The sequence below is a fragment of the Ambystoma mexicanum genome, chromosome 2p, assembly GCF_040938575.1.
Source record: "Ambystoma mexicanum isolate Mex_15411 chromosome 2p, UKY_AmexF1_1, whole genome shotgun sequence".
In the NCBI taxonomy this organism is placed as follows: Eukaryota; Metazoa; Chordata; class Amphibia; order Caudata; family Ambystomatidae; genus Ambystoma; species Ambystoma mexicanum.
This window is the reverse complement of record NC_090923.1, coordinates 801,803,867-801,819,735: the sequence shown is the minus strand read 5'-3', so window position 1 is coordinate 801,819,735 and position 15,869 is coordinate 801,803,867. Positions and strand designations below refer to the sequence as shown.

At 51.0% G+C, this 15,869-nt stretch overlaps 1 protein-coding gene across 5 annotated transcripts in view; it reads left to right on the top strand.

The window, feature by feature from the left end:
* The window catches only part of SIPA1L3 (signal induced proliferation associated 1 like 3), a 1,632,279-nt gene that overhangs the window by 529,451 nt on the left and 1,086,959 nt on the right, over nucleotides 1–15,869 (top strand). For all 5 annotated transcript variants that reach the window (XM_069644476.1, XM_069644475.1, XM_069644474.1 and 2 more), the window contains exon 6: nucleotides 8,843–9,017. In XM_069644476.1, coding sequence (XP_069500577.1) covers nucleotides 8,843–9,017 — 175 coding nt within the window. The remainder of the gene's footprint in view (nucleotides 1–8,842; nucleotides 9,018–15,869) is intronic.

The following is a 15,869-nucleotide window of genomic DNA, read 5'->3' as shown; positions in this document are numbered from 1 at the left end:
ACTACTATGGCGTTAACAATATTGGAGCAATTTTTGAAGGGATTCCTGGGTAAGAAGGGCCTGATAGCCGGCATGAATAGAATCCTTGCATTGAGTCACTCCCAGGGCCTAGACGTCACCTGATATGGGAGCAGGATTTGGGGACACTTGGTTGCCAGAAAGTGGGAATCTATTTGGTCCATGGCAAAGTGATCAACAATCTGTATACAACACAAAGAATAGAGGTGATAAGAATGTACCAAACTACATGATTAATATCAGTATTTTCCAGCGGATTTGGAGATATAGGCTTCTTTTTTCATATTTGGTGGTGTTGCCCAGATCTGGGACTGTTCTGGAGGGCATTGTACATTATCTGAGGGCTGGGGGGTGGGATTGGGCCTGCACTTCCACTGGGATTCGGGAGTGGTGTTGCTAGGTGCACCTGTTGGGCAAATGTACCCCCTCACCAGCCTGGGGTCTTGTATGAATTCACCTGCTCATGAATATTCTCCCTGTCGCCAGGCCGGGAATTCTCAGTAAAAAGAAAGCAGTTTCCTTTTAAAGTTAAAACTGCTCATCTCCTCTATAGCCTATCAGTGTCCTTTGGGTCATACTGCCCCAGCCAATGACACTTGTCCTCCTAAGTTCCACCCCTGGTAGCCATCTTTGCATTTTTCAGATGAAATCTTCCATCTATTCTTCATCTACCATCACACGGTGACTACTGGCAGCGGGGACCAGTTGTCGACGAAGATCTTCTATCCATCGTATCTTCAACCGATGGCACTTCAGGCCCAGGATTGGCCCTCATCTCGACCATTGATATTACAAAGAAGAGCCTCTTCAGGACCAGTGAAATCTGCGGCCTGAAGAACCTCTTTGTCGAGTACCGGCACCTCAAGTTCCTTTGTCTTCACCCTGACCACGACGTGAGCGGACGCAACGTCTGCCAATCCTTCTCGTCGAAGACCAAGGGGATCGCCACTGGCGGTTGGTGATATGGATCATGGAGGGAAGGGCCTCTGATGTGGCATCCAGGCAGTCATGCCTCATCCTGAGCCGGCAGGTCCTTTGTTCGTACTCCCTCTGGCAAAAAGAGGTTGAGGTCCTTTGAGGATTCTTCCTCTGTGAAAATCCAAAAGGTGAAAACCCACGCACCATCAGCACCCTCGTCAACCGTTTCTATGGCTGCTGGACCAAGTTGTGGAAGGGGTCAGTACCCACCACTGACTTCGTCGCCAGTTAACCTGCTGGCTTTTGGGCTGCCTCCCTCCGCCAGGAAGTCATTGACACTGTCCAAACATAAGAAGTGCAGATCTTTGAAGGGTCATTCACTGGCTCTGCTGTCTTCGACACAGTCGGCGGAAAGAGCCCCGTCGAACATAGCCTCGTCCACCAGGACTACCGCTCCGTCAACTACCTCCTCATTGACGACCAGGACTGCCACGCTGTCAACTACCACTTCGGCGATGAGTGCCTCGTCAATAACCCTTCAGCTACAAAGAGTTCATCCACGACTGTCATCTTCACGACCATCGGCTCGGCCAGGGTCTCTCGGCCTTCTAGATCCCCGTTGTCTATCTCGACCACGACCCTTTCGATGGCAGTGCCTAATCCTACTCCGGAGGCGCCTGTGGTAGCCTCCTTCCTGAAGGATTTGGATCGGTTGAGAGCCTTGCCTCCTGCTCTGGATTCTCTGCCTAGGTCTACCAAGATTGTTACTCTGACTCCTGTGGTATCCCCCAAAAAGTCACGGCCACATAAATACACCAGTTTTGGGGAGGAGCTACTTAAAGAATATTCAGACCAGGAAGGGGATCTGGGACCCCTGCCTCATGATGGATCGCTGTCCCATGAGCCCTACCAGATGTCTAGCATCTCATCCACCCCCCAAAGGGCCCTGAGCCCAGCTCCTACTCCGGCTGCTCCACCTGCACAAAGGGACAGATCCCCGGACAGTTTAACCACCTTGCATACGTTAGTGGTGGGGTTTCAGCAACGGCTGCCAGCTGCGGCTGCCTGCTGCTCCTGTGCCAGTAACGGGTTTGATTTTAAGGTCGAAGTGCCCCTTTTCAGCCTTACACAACCTTGTGGCGAGCCTTCCATCAGGGTTAGTTTGTTTTTTGGTTTTTAATGTGTTGCTGGGCTGCTCCATGGTTACCAAGTCTGAGGCTGCTCAAGCTTATGAGGAAATCAATGTGCAGTCTTATGGAAAGACAGTAACCTTTCTTAGCGCGCTCAGCTTTTTTTGTGTAGAAAGAGAAAAATCGTTTAGCTTGGTTTGTTTCTTTATTTTATTTCTGATTTCATTTGTGTCCATAAACCCTTAATTATGTCCAATAACCCAGGTCTGGCCTGGAGTCCCCAAAGACCATCTCATCGTCAGGCAGCACAGCCCCATAGGGCACCCGTTACCCATGTGCCAGTGTTGTCCCCTGTGGTGGAGCAGTCAGTCCACACAGATACAGGCACAGACACCGCCACCACCGGAAGTCACATGGATGAGTATGACCACGTTCCTTCAGATGGGGAGCTGCCGAATGTCGACGAGCATGCCACGGCTTCACCCCCACATGTGATTGGCTCCTTCCACTCCATCATCTCAAAGGTGGCCATACTCTTCATACTGGTGCCGGAAGAGAAGGAAGGAGGGAGTCTCCCAATTGTTGGATGACATTTGGGAAAACGGATTGGCAGTCATTTATTTATTTTTATATTTAAATCAGCACACAAACCCTTCGGGCATCTAGGCGCTAGTTACAGGAAGTGCATAGTACAGATTTGTATAGTAAAGAACAAGCATGTAGGTTACAGACGAAATAGGTGTGTTTGTACGCCTGGCAAAGCCTCACCTCATGTTACAAGGGGCTACATCAGGAATGCAAGTAAAGGTAGGTAGTAGCATCTGGCAAAGCCTCTCCTCATGATATGGGGGCTACAGCAGGTATGTAAGTAAAGGAAGGCAATAGCAGCATTAGAATGAGTGCACAAACTGGCAAGGCCTCACCTCATGTTACGGTGGGGCTACATCAGGTATGTGAGTAAAGGTAGGTAGTAGCATATACATGAGTGCACAAACTGGCAAAACCTCCCCTCATGTTACGGGGGGGGGGGACTACAACAGGTATGCAAGCAAATAAGATAAATATCCAGTACAACACGAGGCTGCAGGGACAAAACATTACATTTCATGGGGAAAGGTTTGAAGTGCAGCACGATGGAGAGTACAGATAAATTGACATGCAGCCCTAACACAACAAGGTTATGAATACAATATGCGGCTGTTGAGTTACGAGACAAAATGTAGTAAAAGCCAGTAGTGTAGGTGACGTGAGACTGCAGAGTTACTTGGGTAGGAGTTATTGCAATGGCAAGAGGGTAATGGGACGATTAGACATGTAGTGCAAGTGCCGAAAGGGCAGAGTTAAGTATCTTACAGTTCAATAGGAGCATGTAGTAGGGTTAGAGGGCGAGATCGGAAAAGTTTCATAACCGTTCAGCATGGTATTGACAATGAGGGAATCTCTATAGGTTCTTGCAGGTAGGCTGTGGGCTACCGATATTTGTATAGTCAGGAGCAAATTCACAGGCAAAATAAGCAGTGGGTGTCCTCTCCCTAATCTGGGAAAACCACTGTGGGAACGGGGCTACATCGGCCAATGAGGCCTCCAAATACCACACCAGGTTGGAGAAGGACTGGTTCACGGATTCGGCTCCCATGTGTCTCAGGTCTCAGCATTCTCCAGACACAGTGATGTTGGCTGCCACCAGAAAGAGGACATCAAACCCCCTCGCCGTTGTAGTCTGTGGTGCATCCTGACAAGGCAAGAAGCTTGATGCTGCTGGCAAGTGCTTCGTTACACAGCATCTACCACCATCAAGGCTGCCAAGGCCCTTGCCATCCTTTGGCCCTATTCAAGGATGGAGCAGTGGCTTCTGACCATGCCATCACGGTCACGCACAACATAGCGGACTCGGGGTTCCACCAGATGGGGAATGGTGTGGCTCTTCGATGACGAGGTTAGCTGAAGGCCACGAATTTCCACACAGACCAAGATTGTGGAAATGCCAATTGATGGGGACAACCTGTTTGGGAAGGAAGTGGGTGACACACTCCTGGCCATCAAGACCGATGGGGAGACAGCGCGCTCTCGGGCACGCTGCAGCAGAGAAGGTTGTCCTTTCGTTCTCCGAAGGGAAGAATCTCCAGGTGCTTCAAGGGGTACCCTACCCACTATCGTCGGTCCTCCCGCTCCACCTTCCAGGAAGCCTACAGGGGTCGCTCCCCGGCAGTGGAGGCCAATGTCTTCTGCCATCCAGGACACAGACACTTGACCAGGCTTAAACTGGCCAAGGACCTGTGCCCCCACTTTCACACCCCAGTGGAAGGCCGGCTATCAAACTTTGTCGATCAGTGGCAAAGACCTACACGGAGAAAAATAGATGCTGGACGTTCTACAGCAGGGGCACGCTTTAAAATTTCAAGACTGGTGCCTCTGTATTCCTCCTGCCCCACGTCAATAACTTCATGTGGCCCAGCTGCTGCAGGAGGTTCAGGCCATGTTACAAAAAGGGGCAATAGCACAGGTCCCTCAGTGCCTCTGGGGCTTGAGTGTACTCAGTTCTGGTAAGGAAGACGTCAAGAGGATGGCGACGCCTAAACAAGTACCTAAAATCCCAAAAATTCAGGATGGTCCCGTTGCAGCATGTGCTCGACTAGCTGGAGGTAAGGGATTTTCTAGAATACCTCCAAATCCCCATTCATCGCAAACAGCTGAGGTTCCTGCGTTTTGTCGTCCAGGGGTGGCATTACCAATTCAAGGCCCTTTCCTTTGGACTGAAATTGGCTCTGTTGGTATTCACCAAATTATTGGCCCCGGTAGCAGCGCATCTACAACGCAGGGGAATTCACGTCTACCCTCACCCGGGCGATTGGCTCATACTGTCCCGCTTCCACACACTGGCAGCCCAGCAGACAGCGGAAACCATACAACTTCTGACTTCGCTCGGATTCTACATGGTGCCATCGCAGAAAGCACTGTCCCTGGGTGCCAGGCTCAACACAATCTTATGTTTGGCGACCCCCTCGGAGAAGAGGTGGAAAGCTGTCCTGAGGAAGGTTCAGCGGATGTCCTCGGCGCCAATCGCAACAGTCTGGTGCATCAAATCCCTGTTAGGCATGGTGTCCTCCTGCATCCATCTGGTTCCCCTTTGCATGCTCCAAATGCGGCCCTTACAGGAATTCCTGGATGCCAGGTGGCAGCAGCTCACAAGTACATGGACAGACAAGATTGCCCTCAATGAGGCATTCCGTCAAGCTCTCCAATTGTGGTTGGTTCGGCCACATCTCACTCAATGGGTCCCCTTCCAGATCCCTCGGTACCAGGCTACAGTCACTGCCAATGCCTCTCTGGATGGTTGGGGGCCCACACAGGACAATCTCAAGCCAGTGGCCTTAGTCTCCCTGAGGAGGTGGACTTGCACATAAACATCCTAGAACTACGGGCAGTCTTCTAGGCCTGCAAGTCCTTCCAACCTAAGTTGGAAGGGAAGGTGGTGCAGAGCTTCACAGCTAACACCACCTCCGTGTTTTACATCGGGAAACGGGGCGAGATGCACTCCCCTGCTCTTCCTTGAAGCCCAGTTCATGTGGTGCTAGGCCATTCTTCAAGAAATATTCCTCATCACTTTTCACCTGGCAGAAGCCAAGAACTCCATTGCGGACTTGCTCAGCAGGGAGCTGCGGTCTTGTCACAAGTGGGAGCTTCAACAAGCGCAGGTGTCTCACCTCTTCAGCAAATGGGGTCTTCCCCAGATCAACCTCTTCGTGACAGCTGCCAACAAGTGCCGGACGTTTGCCAGCACATAGCCTCAGCCTAGTAGTCTACGGGGGATGGCTTCTTGTTCCCCTGGGATGGGCTTTTCCTGTATTCCTTCTCTCTTATTCTGCTGCTATTAGATGTGATCAACACACTCAGACGTTGCCACTTTCGTTGATCCACACCATGATGGACTCATCTGCGCCCCTCCTGCAGCACACTGTGTGCAGGAGGAGGCTGATGCTGAAATTCGGCATTACTATTGCACAGAGCCCTTGGCAGCTCTGCTCCAGCTACACCATTGAGGAGTCTGTGTGCCAGCACGCAACAAGGTTCTACCCCGCCTGGAGGTCTCTATTCTATGGCAGCCTGTGCCTCTCATTGGTTGGACCGTGATTGAAATCCCATCACAGGTACAAGCGGAAGGCTTGCCGGTGTGGCTCCCCCACCCCCTTTATAAGGCTCAATTCCTGTCGGGCGGCCCAGAGCCAATCCATGGTATACCTATCTTCATTGATTCGCCTCCTCATTGTTAGTCTACACCTCGCTGCAGGGTCCCACCCTTGTGGACGCATAAGTTAAGACGGTCTGATCCCCTTCTCCAACTCACTCCCCTCTCACTGCTTTTCATGCCAGACTCGATTTGATGCATCATAGCATGGATCTCTATCCCGACTTGGACCACGTTCTGAACTCCAACAACTGCCAGCCAACAGAAACTTCTCTCTCCTCCGCTTGTACTGATCATTTAGTTTTATTGTAGTCCTATTGCATGTGATACATTCCTCCTCCCTGTGGTGTGACTGTTCACAATATGCCTGATAGACCACTTTTACATCCGGTACTCCCCCCTCCCTGTTACTTCCATGGTGTTCTGCTGTTCACCTTTCCTAGTGATCCTCTCTCTGCTTCCACTCCTGTACTCTTGTCTGTGTTCCTCTGATGCAGCCCCCATGCACTATAGGTGTGGCTGTGCCAGTTTTGCATTCACCTGATTTGCCTGACCACCTGCATACTGCATTTAGCACCCGTGCCATGAGGTGTGGCTGTTCCGGTTTCTGCTTGTGACCAACTGATTGTACTTTGTAACCGGTTTCCTTATTTTTGCACTTTAAGATTGTTCACCCTGCACTTGCTGTAACTACCGCCCTGATGCATGTGGGTTTGGCACGCTGCTATAAATTAAAAAATAAAATAATAAAATCCTCTTCGCACAAGCGTGGCCAAGGCAGATCTGGTACTTGGACCTTCTCCATTTGTCCGTGGATCTGGCCATCCAGCTGCTGCCCCATTTCCTGACCTTCTCTCCAGAGACAACCAATCAATCCTACACCATAACCCAGTGTCACTGAGCCTTGCGTCCTGCAGCCCTAGAATTCGGGTACGTTTCCCTGCCGCTGGAATGCAAGAAGATCCTGGCCAAGACCAGAGCTCGCTCTGCATTGTCTTGCTACAGGCATAAGTGGAAACGATTTACAGTATGATGCTGGGCGCAGAGAATCGTGCCCCTGCGTGAAAGTGCTCTGCGACGACTCCTGTATCTGCTCTTGCTGGCTAAAGCTGGACTGGCTCTCACCAACATCAAGGTTCATCTGGCTGCCATATCCCGGTACACACAGGCTCAGGCAAGCTCTCCCTGTGGTCCCACAGGCTCATCAAAGAGTTCCTCAAGGATCTTGTGAGGACTTTTCTACCGGTGAAGGCTCCTGCCCCAGTTTGGGAACTGAGCATGGTCATGTCTAAGCTTATGGGGCCTCCTTTTGAACCAATACATCATGCCCTTTGAAGTTTCTATTGTGGATGACCGTTTTCCTGGTGGCGATCACCTCGGCTAGATGTTTCGGGGAGATTCAGGCCCTCTCCTGCAAGCAACCGCATTTGTCCTTCCAGGCTACTAAGGTGGTTCTACAAACGTCATTCATGTATTTTATTTGTAATGTGCGCGTACAACCTGGAGGCATTGAGGCGCTGTTTCATGCACAAGACTACTAGTAAACTAGTGTCATGCAGACATATGGTTACGACATGTGTACTCAAAGCGTAGTAGCAGGCATCGTGGTGGTGTGGCAGTGTAGGTTAGTGGTGGTGGTAGAGATTTAGGAGAAAAGTTGTTTTTACCCACCTTCGTGCCAAAAGTTCCATCTGACATTCATTTCAACAAGCCTTTGATTCTTCGTGAACCCTTCTACGCTTGCTGAAAGGGCGTTACATTTGCTGGGGGCGTTGCTCATGCCCTCAAGTTGAGGCTTTTATTTGCCAGTCTGCAAGAGAGAAACAGACTTACCGAGGACTTCCCCCAGGAGTTTCATGAGGTTGTGGCAACCCCCGACAGCCTCCTTGTCACACATTAACGGGGATCTTAAATGCCCTGAAAGATTGGCAGTTCTTCAGTTATTTGGTATTCACGGGCTTATTTTAAAATTGGACTGCTACTATGCACGTGTGTATTTGGTTTTAAAGGCTTGGATATTCTTTTGACAGTGAAGCATAGAACAATTGCATTAGTGTTTTTGGTATGGGGAGGAGGAAGTCTAAAAGATCAAGTTTGAGTTGTTTGCTTTTCTTTTCTCTGCTTTGTTGTGTAAGGTTTCAAAAATCTGTGAAAATAAGAATTTGTGATTGAAAACTTTCCAATAAAAAATGGATGTGAAAAAAGTTAACCGCTGAACATGTTGCTGATTTTCTTCTTTCTTTAATAGTATTTTTACCGTTTTTTTTGTTATCCGCTATACTTCATGCTTTATTTATTGGGTATTTATAATGTGCCTATACACAATGTGTATACACAATGTGTTTCGAGGTGCATATCTTTATACTGTGTTGTTTTTTCACCCATCCGTCTATTTAATGCCTACTTTGGATAATTTTAAATATTGTTTTCGAAATTCATGTTACTGGTCATCCAATAACAAGGTCTGAAATATTCTTGGTATTAATTATTAAACAGAAATGTTCACTAAAATAAATGTTTCTGTTCTGATTGTAAATGATCTAATTTGTCTACATAATCAAATCAAACCCTGCTCCTTTTTGTCCTACAGCTTTGTAGGAAACATAAAGTTGGAATTCTCTACTGTAAAGCCGGTCAGAGCTCTGAGGAGGAGATGTATAACAATGAAAATGCAGGACTTGCATTTGAAGAATTCCTCTTGTTGATCGGGGAGAAGGTCTGCCTAAAGGGGTTTTCCAAATATGCTGCCCAATTGGACACAAAAAGTAAGTCACTATTAGAGAATTGAATTTCATATGTGGCATAAACAAAACATGTATTTCAGTTGATAAGAGATGTTGCTTAATGGCTGTTTTTCTAATAAAAATCAAAACATTCAATTTAATTGGGTGCGTTAGAGGGCCCATTTTTCACATGTGTCCTTTTCATTTAGAATGTTTTGGGATAGTGGAGTTTTCAATTTACATGGTGAAAACAGTTCAAAGCTCGAGAACCTTTAACAGTTTGAATCTAAACAACTTGAAGTCTCTGATGTTTATTTCTGGATTCAAATGACCCCCTCAGATCTTGGCCACAGAGATGTAGTTTTACTACCATCCCATGTTAGGAAGTTTATGACACAATTGCTATAGTTTTATGATATGAAATGATATGTTATTTGTATCACACTCCTACACAAGTGTTTCAGAGCGCGTCGAGGCAAGGGAGGGCAACAAGGGAGGACAAAACAACAATCTTACTTTGACCAGTGTAATTGAGAACACGCAAGTGCAGGGGAGAGGGAAGGGGAAAGTGGAAGGGAGAGGGGAGAAATGGAAAGTGCTGAGCATGGGATAAAAACACAAAAGGTAGTGCAGCCAGTAAGGTGGCGAGTGCAGGTTTTGAGCGCAGACTGGGGTGTCTGGTAAGTGCAGGTAAGGGGACTCTAGGGTAACAAATACAGACCAAAGTGCCAGGGTTGCCAGGGGCAGTGCGGGTGGGTGGCTGGGTGGGCATGGACCTGCGCCAGAAATCAGAGGGTAACCAGGTGCACTGTGCCGAAGCAGAACAGATCAGCAGGGGTGAGGGAGACCGAAGGCAGAAGCAAAGAGGAAGGTCTTAAGGTGCTGGTTCTCCTCAAGTTTGAGTGGCAGGCCGGCTGTTCCCGAGGGAGCCCCCTGCAGAGGAAAGGGATCTACCACCAACTCGTTGCTTGGAGAAGCGGCTGACCCTGAGGGAGTTGGAGGTGGAGGAGCGAAGAGCTCCAGTAGTAAGGTATTTACAGTGGGAAAGTTTAAGGTATTTTGGACCCAGGCCCCAGAAAGTCCTGTGGATAATGCAAAGGGTCTTGAATTTAATCCTTGCAGCCTTTGGGAACCAATGAAGAGATTTTGGGGCTGGAGAGATACGATCCCAAGGCTTGAGACCAAGGACACTCTTCGCAGTCCTGTTCTGGATGAGTTGCAGAGGGCGGACACTAGTAGCAGGCAGATTTAGAAAAAGGCTGTTGCAGTAGTCCAGCCTGGAGAGAACCAGAGCTCTAGAAATAGTATGCTTCTGGGGGGAAGGAGAGGAAAGGAAGAATACCTCTGAGGAGGTGCAGTTGGTAGTTTGACTTCTTAGAGACATCAGAGATGTGAGGAGAAAAGGAGTGTGTGGAGTCGAAGATGACCCGAGGTTCTTGGCTTCACAGGTGGACGCAGGAAGAGGGCCAAGGGAGGCCGGCCAGAGAGTGACAGGGAAGGAGGGTGCAGGTGTGCCAATGGAGAGAATCTGTCTTACTGGCATTAAGGCAGAAATCATTTGAGGCACACCACTCCTGGAGCAAGACACTCGGAGATGAGAGAAGAGGTGGCAGAGGGAAGCCTGAAAACGAGCTGAGTGTCATCTGCATAGCACTGAAAGTTGGAGCAGAGAGTGGCAATGCAGTGGGCAAGGAGTGCCAGGTATTGGTTGACCAGCTAGGGAGAAAGATTAGACCCCGGGGGAACACACAGGTAGAAAGTGAGATGGAGGAAAGAAAGGACCCAAGTTGGACCTGGGAGGGTCGATCAGAGGGGAAAGAGGTCAGCCAAGCCAGGCCTGACCGGTGATACCCAAGTTATCATGTAGACGGTTGAGCAGGATGGCATGGTTGACCGGGTCTAAGGCAGAAGAGAGATCGAGTAGGATGAGGATAGAAGGGAAGTTAGAATCAAGGTTGGAGATCAGGCCTTCACGGATGTTCAGCAGAGAAGTTTCCTTGCTTCTGGCAGCTCTAAAGCCAGACTTATGGTCATGGAGACAACCAACAGAGTCAGTGGGAGATGGTCCGCTTTTCCAGGAGTTTGCCAAGGAAAGGATTGATGGAGATCGGGCGATAGCCGGGCATGAGGGGTCGGCTGTGGGTTTCTTCAGAAGAGGGTCCACAAGGGAGTGCTTCAGAGGGGAGGGGTGGGGAAGGATCTGTAAGGCGAAGGAGTGGTTGCAGAAGTCAGCCAGAGTAGGAGCAAGCGTGTCAATGTGGTCCTTGATATACTCTTTTGTCCCGTCCCCTTTCCTCCATTCTACATGGGGCGTCCCTTCCAAGGGACTGGAGACGGAACCTTTTTCACCAGAAAAAACCTTCTTTCCCTTTAAATTTAGAGGCATGCAGGGGTGCGGCCTTGGGACATGCGCTGCCCTGACTCCGCCCTCCGGCGCCACACCCAGTCCCCTTTTCCGCATCGCTGGGAACGGGCCAAATTCACCAGCGCTCCTGGGTTTGGCTTCGGCTATGTAATTCCACGCACAGATACTTCTTCTCTTTTGTCTGTTTATCATTCAGGTACTCGGTCCTCATGCGTCACGCTCCTCCTCAGCGCATGTCAACTTCTACATGGCTCAGCAGATTTCTATCCTGCGATAGGCTCTTCCCGACTAAAGACCCCCACGCCCTCTGCCTATGGTGCTAGCAAGCTTGTACCGCGTGCAACGCTCTTTCCTCGTGGTCTCTGAAGAACAGACGAGCCAGATGGAGGGAGCTCTTCCAGAGATTTCCTCCAAAGGACCTCGTCTATCATCGATCCAGTCCCAGGGTAGGGCTGCTCTTTTCTAGTGCACCCCGCAAGGAAGACTCCTTCCCAAGGACTTGCCCGCGCGAGAGGGACCGCCCAGGTCCTGGTACCAGCACAAGTACCGAGGCTGAATCAGCTACCAGCCGACAGGCTGAGGGAGAGGGGTCAGTGGATCCTCCCGGTGACAATGCTGAGGGACCGGAAGTTTTTTTTTTTTTACCAGATCTTCACCTGAGGGGCTACGTCCTAGTACCGGCAACATGTCTGAGGGGGGGCCTATACGCAGTTCTACCGGCAAAGTCCTGGACGGGGCGGGCCCAGTGAACCGCGCAACACGATGCATGCATGTGGAAGGCAGCTGAACAGCCTCCGCTACAGCCTCTGGCTCTGGTCTCCACACCGCAGAGCTTGGCTCCTAGCACCCCTCCTCCGGTCCCGGACCAACAGGACCCTCAGGTGGACACAGATGAGGAGGCGGACCTCGACGCCATCTTCAGCCAAGGCCTTCCATAAACGTCTTGCAGGGCTGGCAGAGTACTTGCACCTTCCTCAACCCGAGGTCGAGCAACCAGCAGAGGGGGTGCTCGCAAAAGTCCTCACGCTACCTCCTGTGACCAGAACAGGGATCCGATGCAGAAGGACATAGTTGCCTTGGCCAAGAAGGGTTAGCTCAACCCTCACTCAGTCCATCCGGTGAATAAACGCCTGGACGCCAAGTTCAGGCAGATGGAGCGGGATACATTCTTGCTATCGGCCCATCCTCGGCCACACTCCTCAGTGATCGCTGCGGCATCACTATACTCCAAACCTCAGTTGTCCTCAGCCGCCTCCTCTGTGGCGCAGCTAGGCAAGGAGGAGAAGGTCTTGGAGGCGTACGGGAAGACGCAGTATTTCAACGCATCGTTGCACCTTTGTCAAGCCAATATGGATGCCATGCTGGCAGCCATTAACCAGAAGCTGTGGCAGGAAATTGCAGATGTCCTCCCAGAGGTTCCGGCACAGAGGCAATCCTGATTCAAGGTGGGATTGGCAGAGGCCAAGATGGTGGCGCAGGACATCATGGAGTCCACCGTGGCCCACATTGACACCTCTGGCCATGCCATCGGCATTGCCACGGATATGAGAAGAACAGCCTGGCTCCGTGCTACGAAATTCAAACCGGATGTCCAGGAACGCATCTTGAATCTTCTGTTCGAAGCGGGTGACCTCTTCCACTCCACAACGGACGAGGAGCTGGAAAAACAGCTCACAAACGGCCAAGTTTTTATCCATCCTGGTGAAGACCACTCCCAAAACGTACACCCAGTCACAGCAGCCCTCAGACAAGGGGCGTACATACGGAGGGTTCCGCGGCTTCCAACCCAGGAGATCCAGGCAGCCTGACCGTTCGCTGAATCAACATTGCGCAAACAACAAAAAAGGGGGGGAGTAAGGGCTTTTTCCTGTCCCCCTCCTCCGCAACAGCTTCAGAGGGAAAGTCGGCATGACACGCCCCTCTGGGTCCACATGTCTCCAGTGGGGGGCAGGCTTGCTCTCCATGCACATTTCTGGTGCCAGAATTTCGTGGACCCCTGTAGTCTCCACAGAGTACCGACTCCCTATCCCAGCCTCTCCTCCCCTCCACTCCTACAGGTAAGGACAGCAACTCTTTCGATGGTGATCCGGTCGCTCGTCGAGAGCAAGGCAGTGGAGGATGTCCCAACCTCCCAGCGAGGCTTGGGCTTTTACTCCAGGATTTTTGCCATTCAGAAGAAGAAACAGGCGGGCCTTAGAGTTGTGCTGGACCTTTCCACCCCAACCTCTCCCTACCGCTACAAAAATTCAAGATGGTTACGCCAGCTTTGATAGTGGAGACATTGTGCAAGGGAGACTAGATGTGCTCCCTGGATCTGAAGGCCATGTACCTACACTTCCCGATCTGGCAGTCTCATCGTTCTTTTCTACGGTTCAGGATCATGGGCTACCATTTCCAATACAAGGTGCTTCCTTTCGGTCTCAACTTGGCCCTCTGGGTCTTTACCAGGCTGATGAACACAGTGACAGCCCTCCTCTGGTCGCAGGGCCACCACATCTACCTGTACCTCGACGACTGGCTCATCAGGGCGACATCTCTGGAAGCAGTGCACCAGACTTCCCATGCTCTTATGAACACACTACACAAGCTGGGTTTTTCACTCCCCCTCAGGAAGTCGCAGCCCACACAGAGACAGACCTTCTTGGGTCTCATTTGGGACACGTGCTCGGAGAGAGTTTTTCTCTCGGAGGACAAGATCATGGCCCTCAAGAGGCCCACGGCGAACTTCCTCAGCAGAGAAGTGTCCTTGGCCTGGTGGTACCAACACCTACTGGGTCTCATGACAGCAGTCCTCTTTGCCGTCCCCCACACGAGACTCAGGATGAGGAGGATACAGCTGCACTTTGCAGCCTCTTGGAACCAGGAGCGAGGCTCAGTCAGAGATGATCAACGTTCCTCCATCACTTCACCCGGACCTCACATGGTGGTCCAGGGACTGCAACCTTCGGCTGGGCAAGCCTTTCCGGCGATCTACCCTGCAAGTCACCATCACAACGGACTCCTCTCTCGAGGGTTGGGGTCCACCCTTGAAAACCACTGCATCCATGGCACCTGGACCAGGCAGGAGCACGAGTACCACATCAATTGGCTGGAACTGAAGGCGATCTGGCTGGCGCTCAGAGCCTTAATCCCAGTTATCAGGGGCAAGGTCATCCTCATTCAGACAGACAACTCGACCAGCATGTTCTATGTCAACAAGCAACGAGGTACCAGATCCCCTCCACCTCCACTGTGCATGCTTGCAGTCAGCATGTGGGAAGGGCCCTGGAGAAGAACATCTACCTCACAGCTGTCCAACTGCCGGGGGAAATCCAACCTGAAGGCAGACGGGCCCAGCAGAGTGGGCGCATACAACTACAAGTGGCAATTGAACTACCTAGTACTGCAGGAAATCTTCTACAAATGGGGACACTCCCAGGTGGACCTCTTTGCCTCCTGGGACAACAGTAAGTGCCAACTGTTTGCTTCCTGGCAGGGTCATGGCCCTGGCTCCCTGGGCAATGCATTCCCGATTCAGTGGGACGGAATGACGGCATACGCCTTCTCGCCCACACCACTGATACACAGGGTGCTATGCAAGATCTAGCAATCTCGCCACCTCAGCATCATTCTAATAGCACTGTGGTGGCCGGCCAGGCCATGGTTGGCGGAGTTGTTCAGCCTCTCGGAGAGGCTGCCCATTCACCTCCCGACGGGTCCAGCACATCTTCTGGTGCATCAGGGGGGCAGGGTCATCCACCCCGCGCCACAGAAACTAGCCCTCACACCGTGGTTCCTGAACAGGTCACGCTAGGTCACCTCAGCCTTCCCTAAGATAACCTAGAGATCATACAGGGCGCCAGGAGCAAGTCTACCAGGGCCCAGTATAAGAGCAAGTGGACCAGGTTCTACCACTGGGCAGACTCTGAGTATCAACCCCCTTACATGTACCTTGGACTACATGCTCTCCTTCTTGGCGACCTCACCATCTCAGGCATGCAGGTGGACACTTGCTGCACTTACTTGGCAGCCATTGGGGCTTACAGAAAACTCGGAGGTGGAGATGTTTTCCTCTTCCAACCCGATTGTCGGGAAACATTTAACGGGACTCGCCAGGCTCTACCCGCCCATCAAGAGGCCACACCCTGTGTGGGATGTCAACATAGTTCTGGGTGCCCTGGCGCACAAAAGATTTGAATCAATGGCGCCTGCAGACATCAGGCTGGTCACCATTCAGACGGCCTTGCTAGTCGGCCTCACCTCAGCTCGCAGAATCAGCGGCATACAGGCTCTAGTCGCCTCAGAGCCATATACTACATTTCACAAGGATAAAGTAGTCCTGCGGGCACACCCAGCATTCTTGTCCAATGTGCCTTTCGCATTCCAACTGAACGAAGAAATAGTGCTAGCTACGTTTTATGCTGAGCCCAAAGACGAGGCACAGAGTACTGCACTGCCTTGATGTCAGGCGTGCCCTGAAATTCTACTTGGACAGGACCAAGGACCTCTGCAAGTCAGACGCACTTTTTGTCACCTTCAGTAGATCAAGA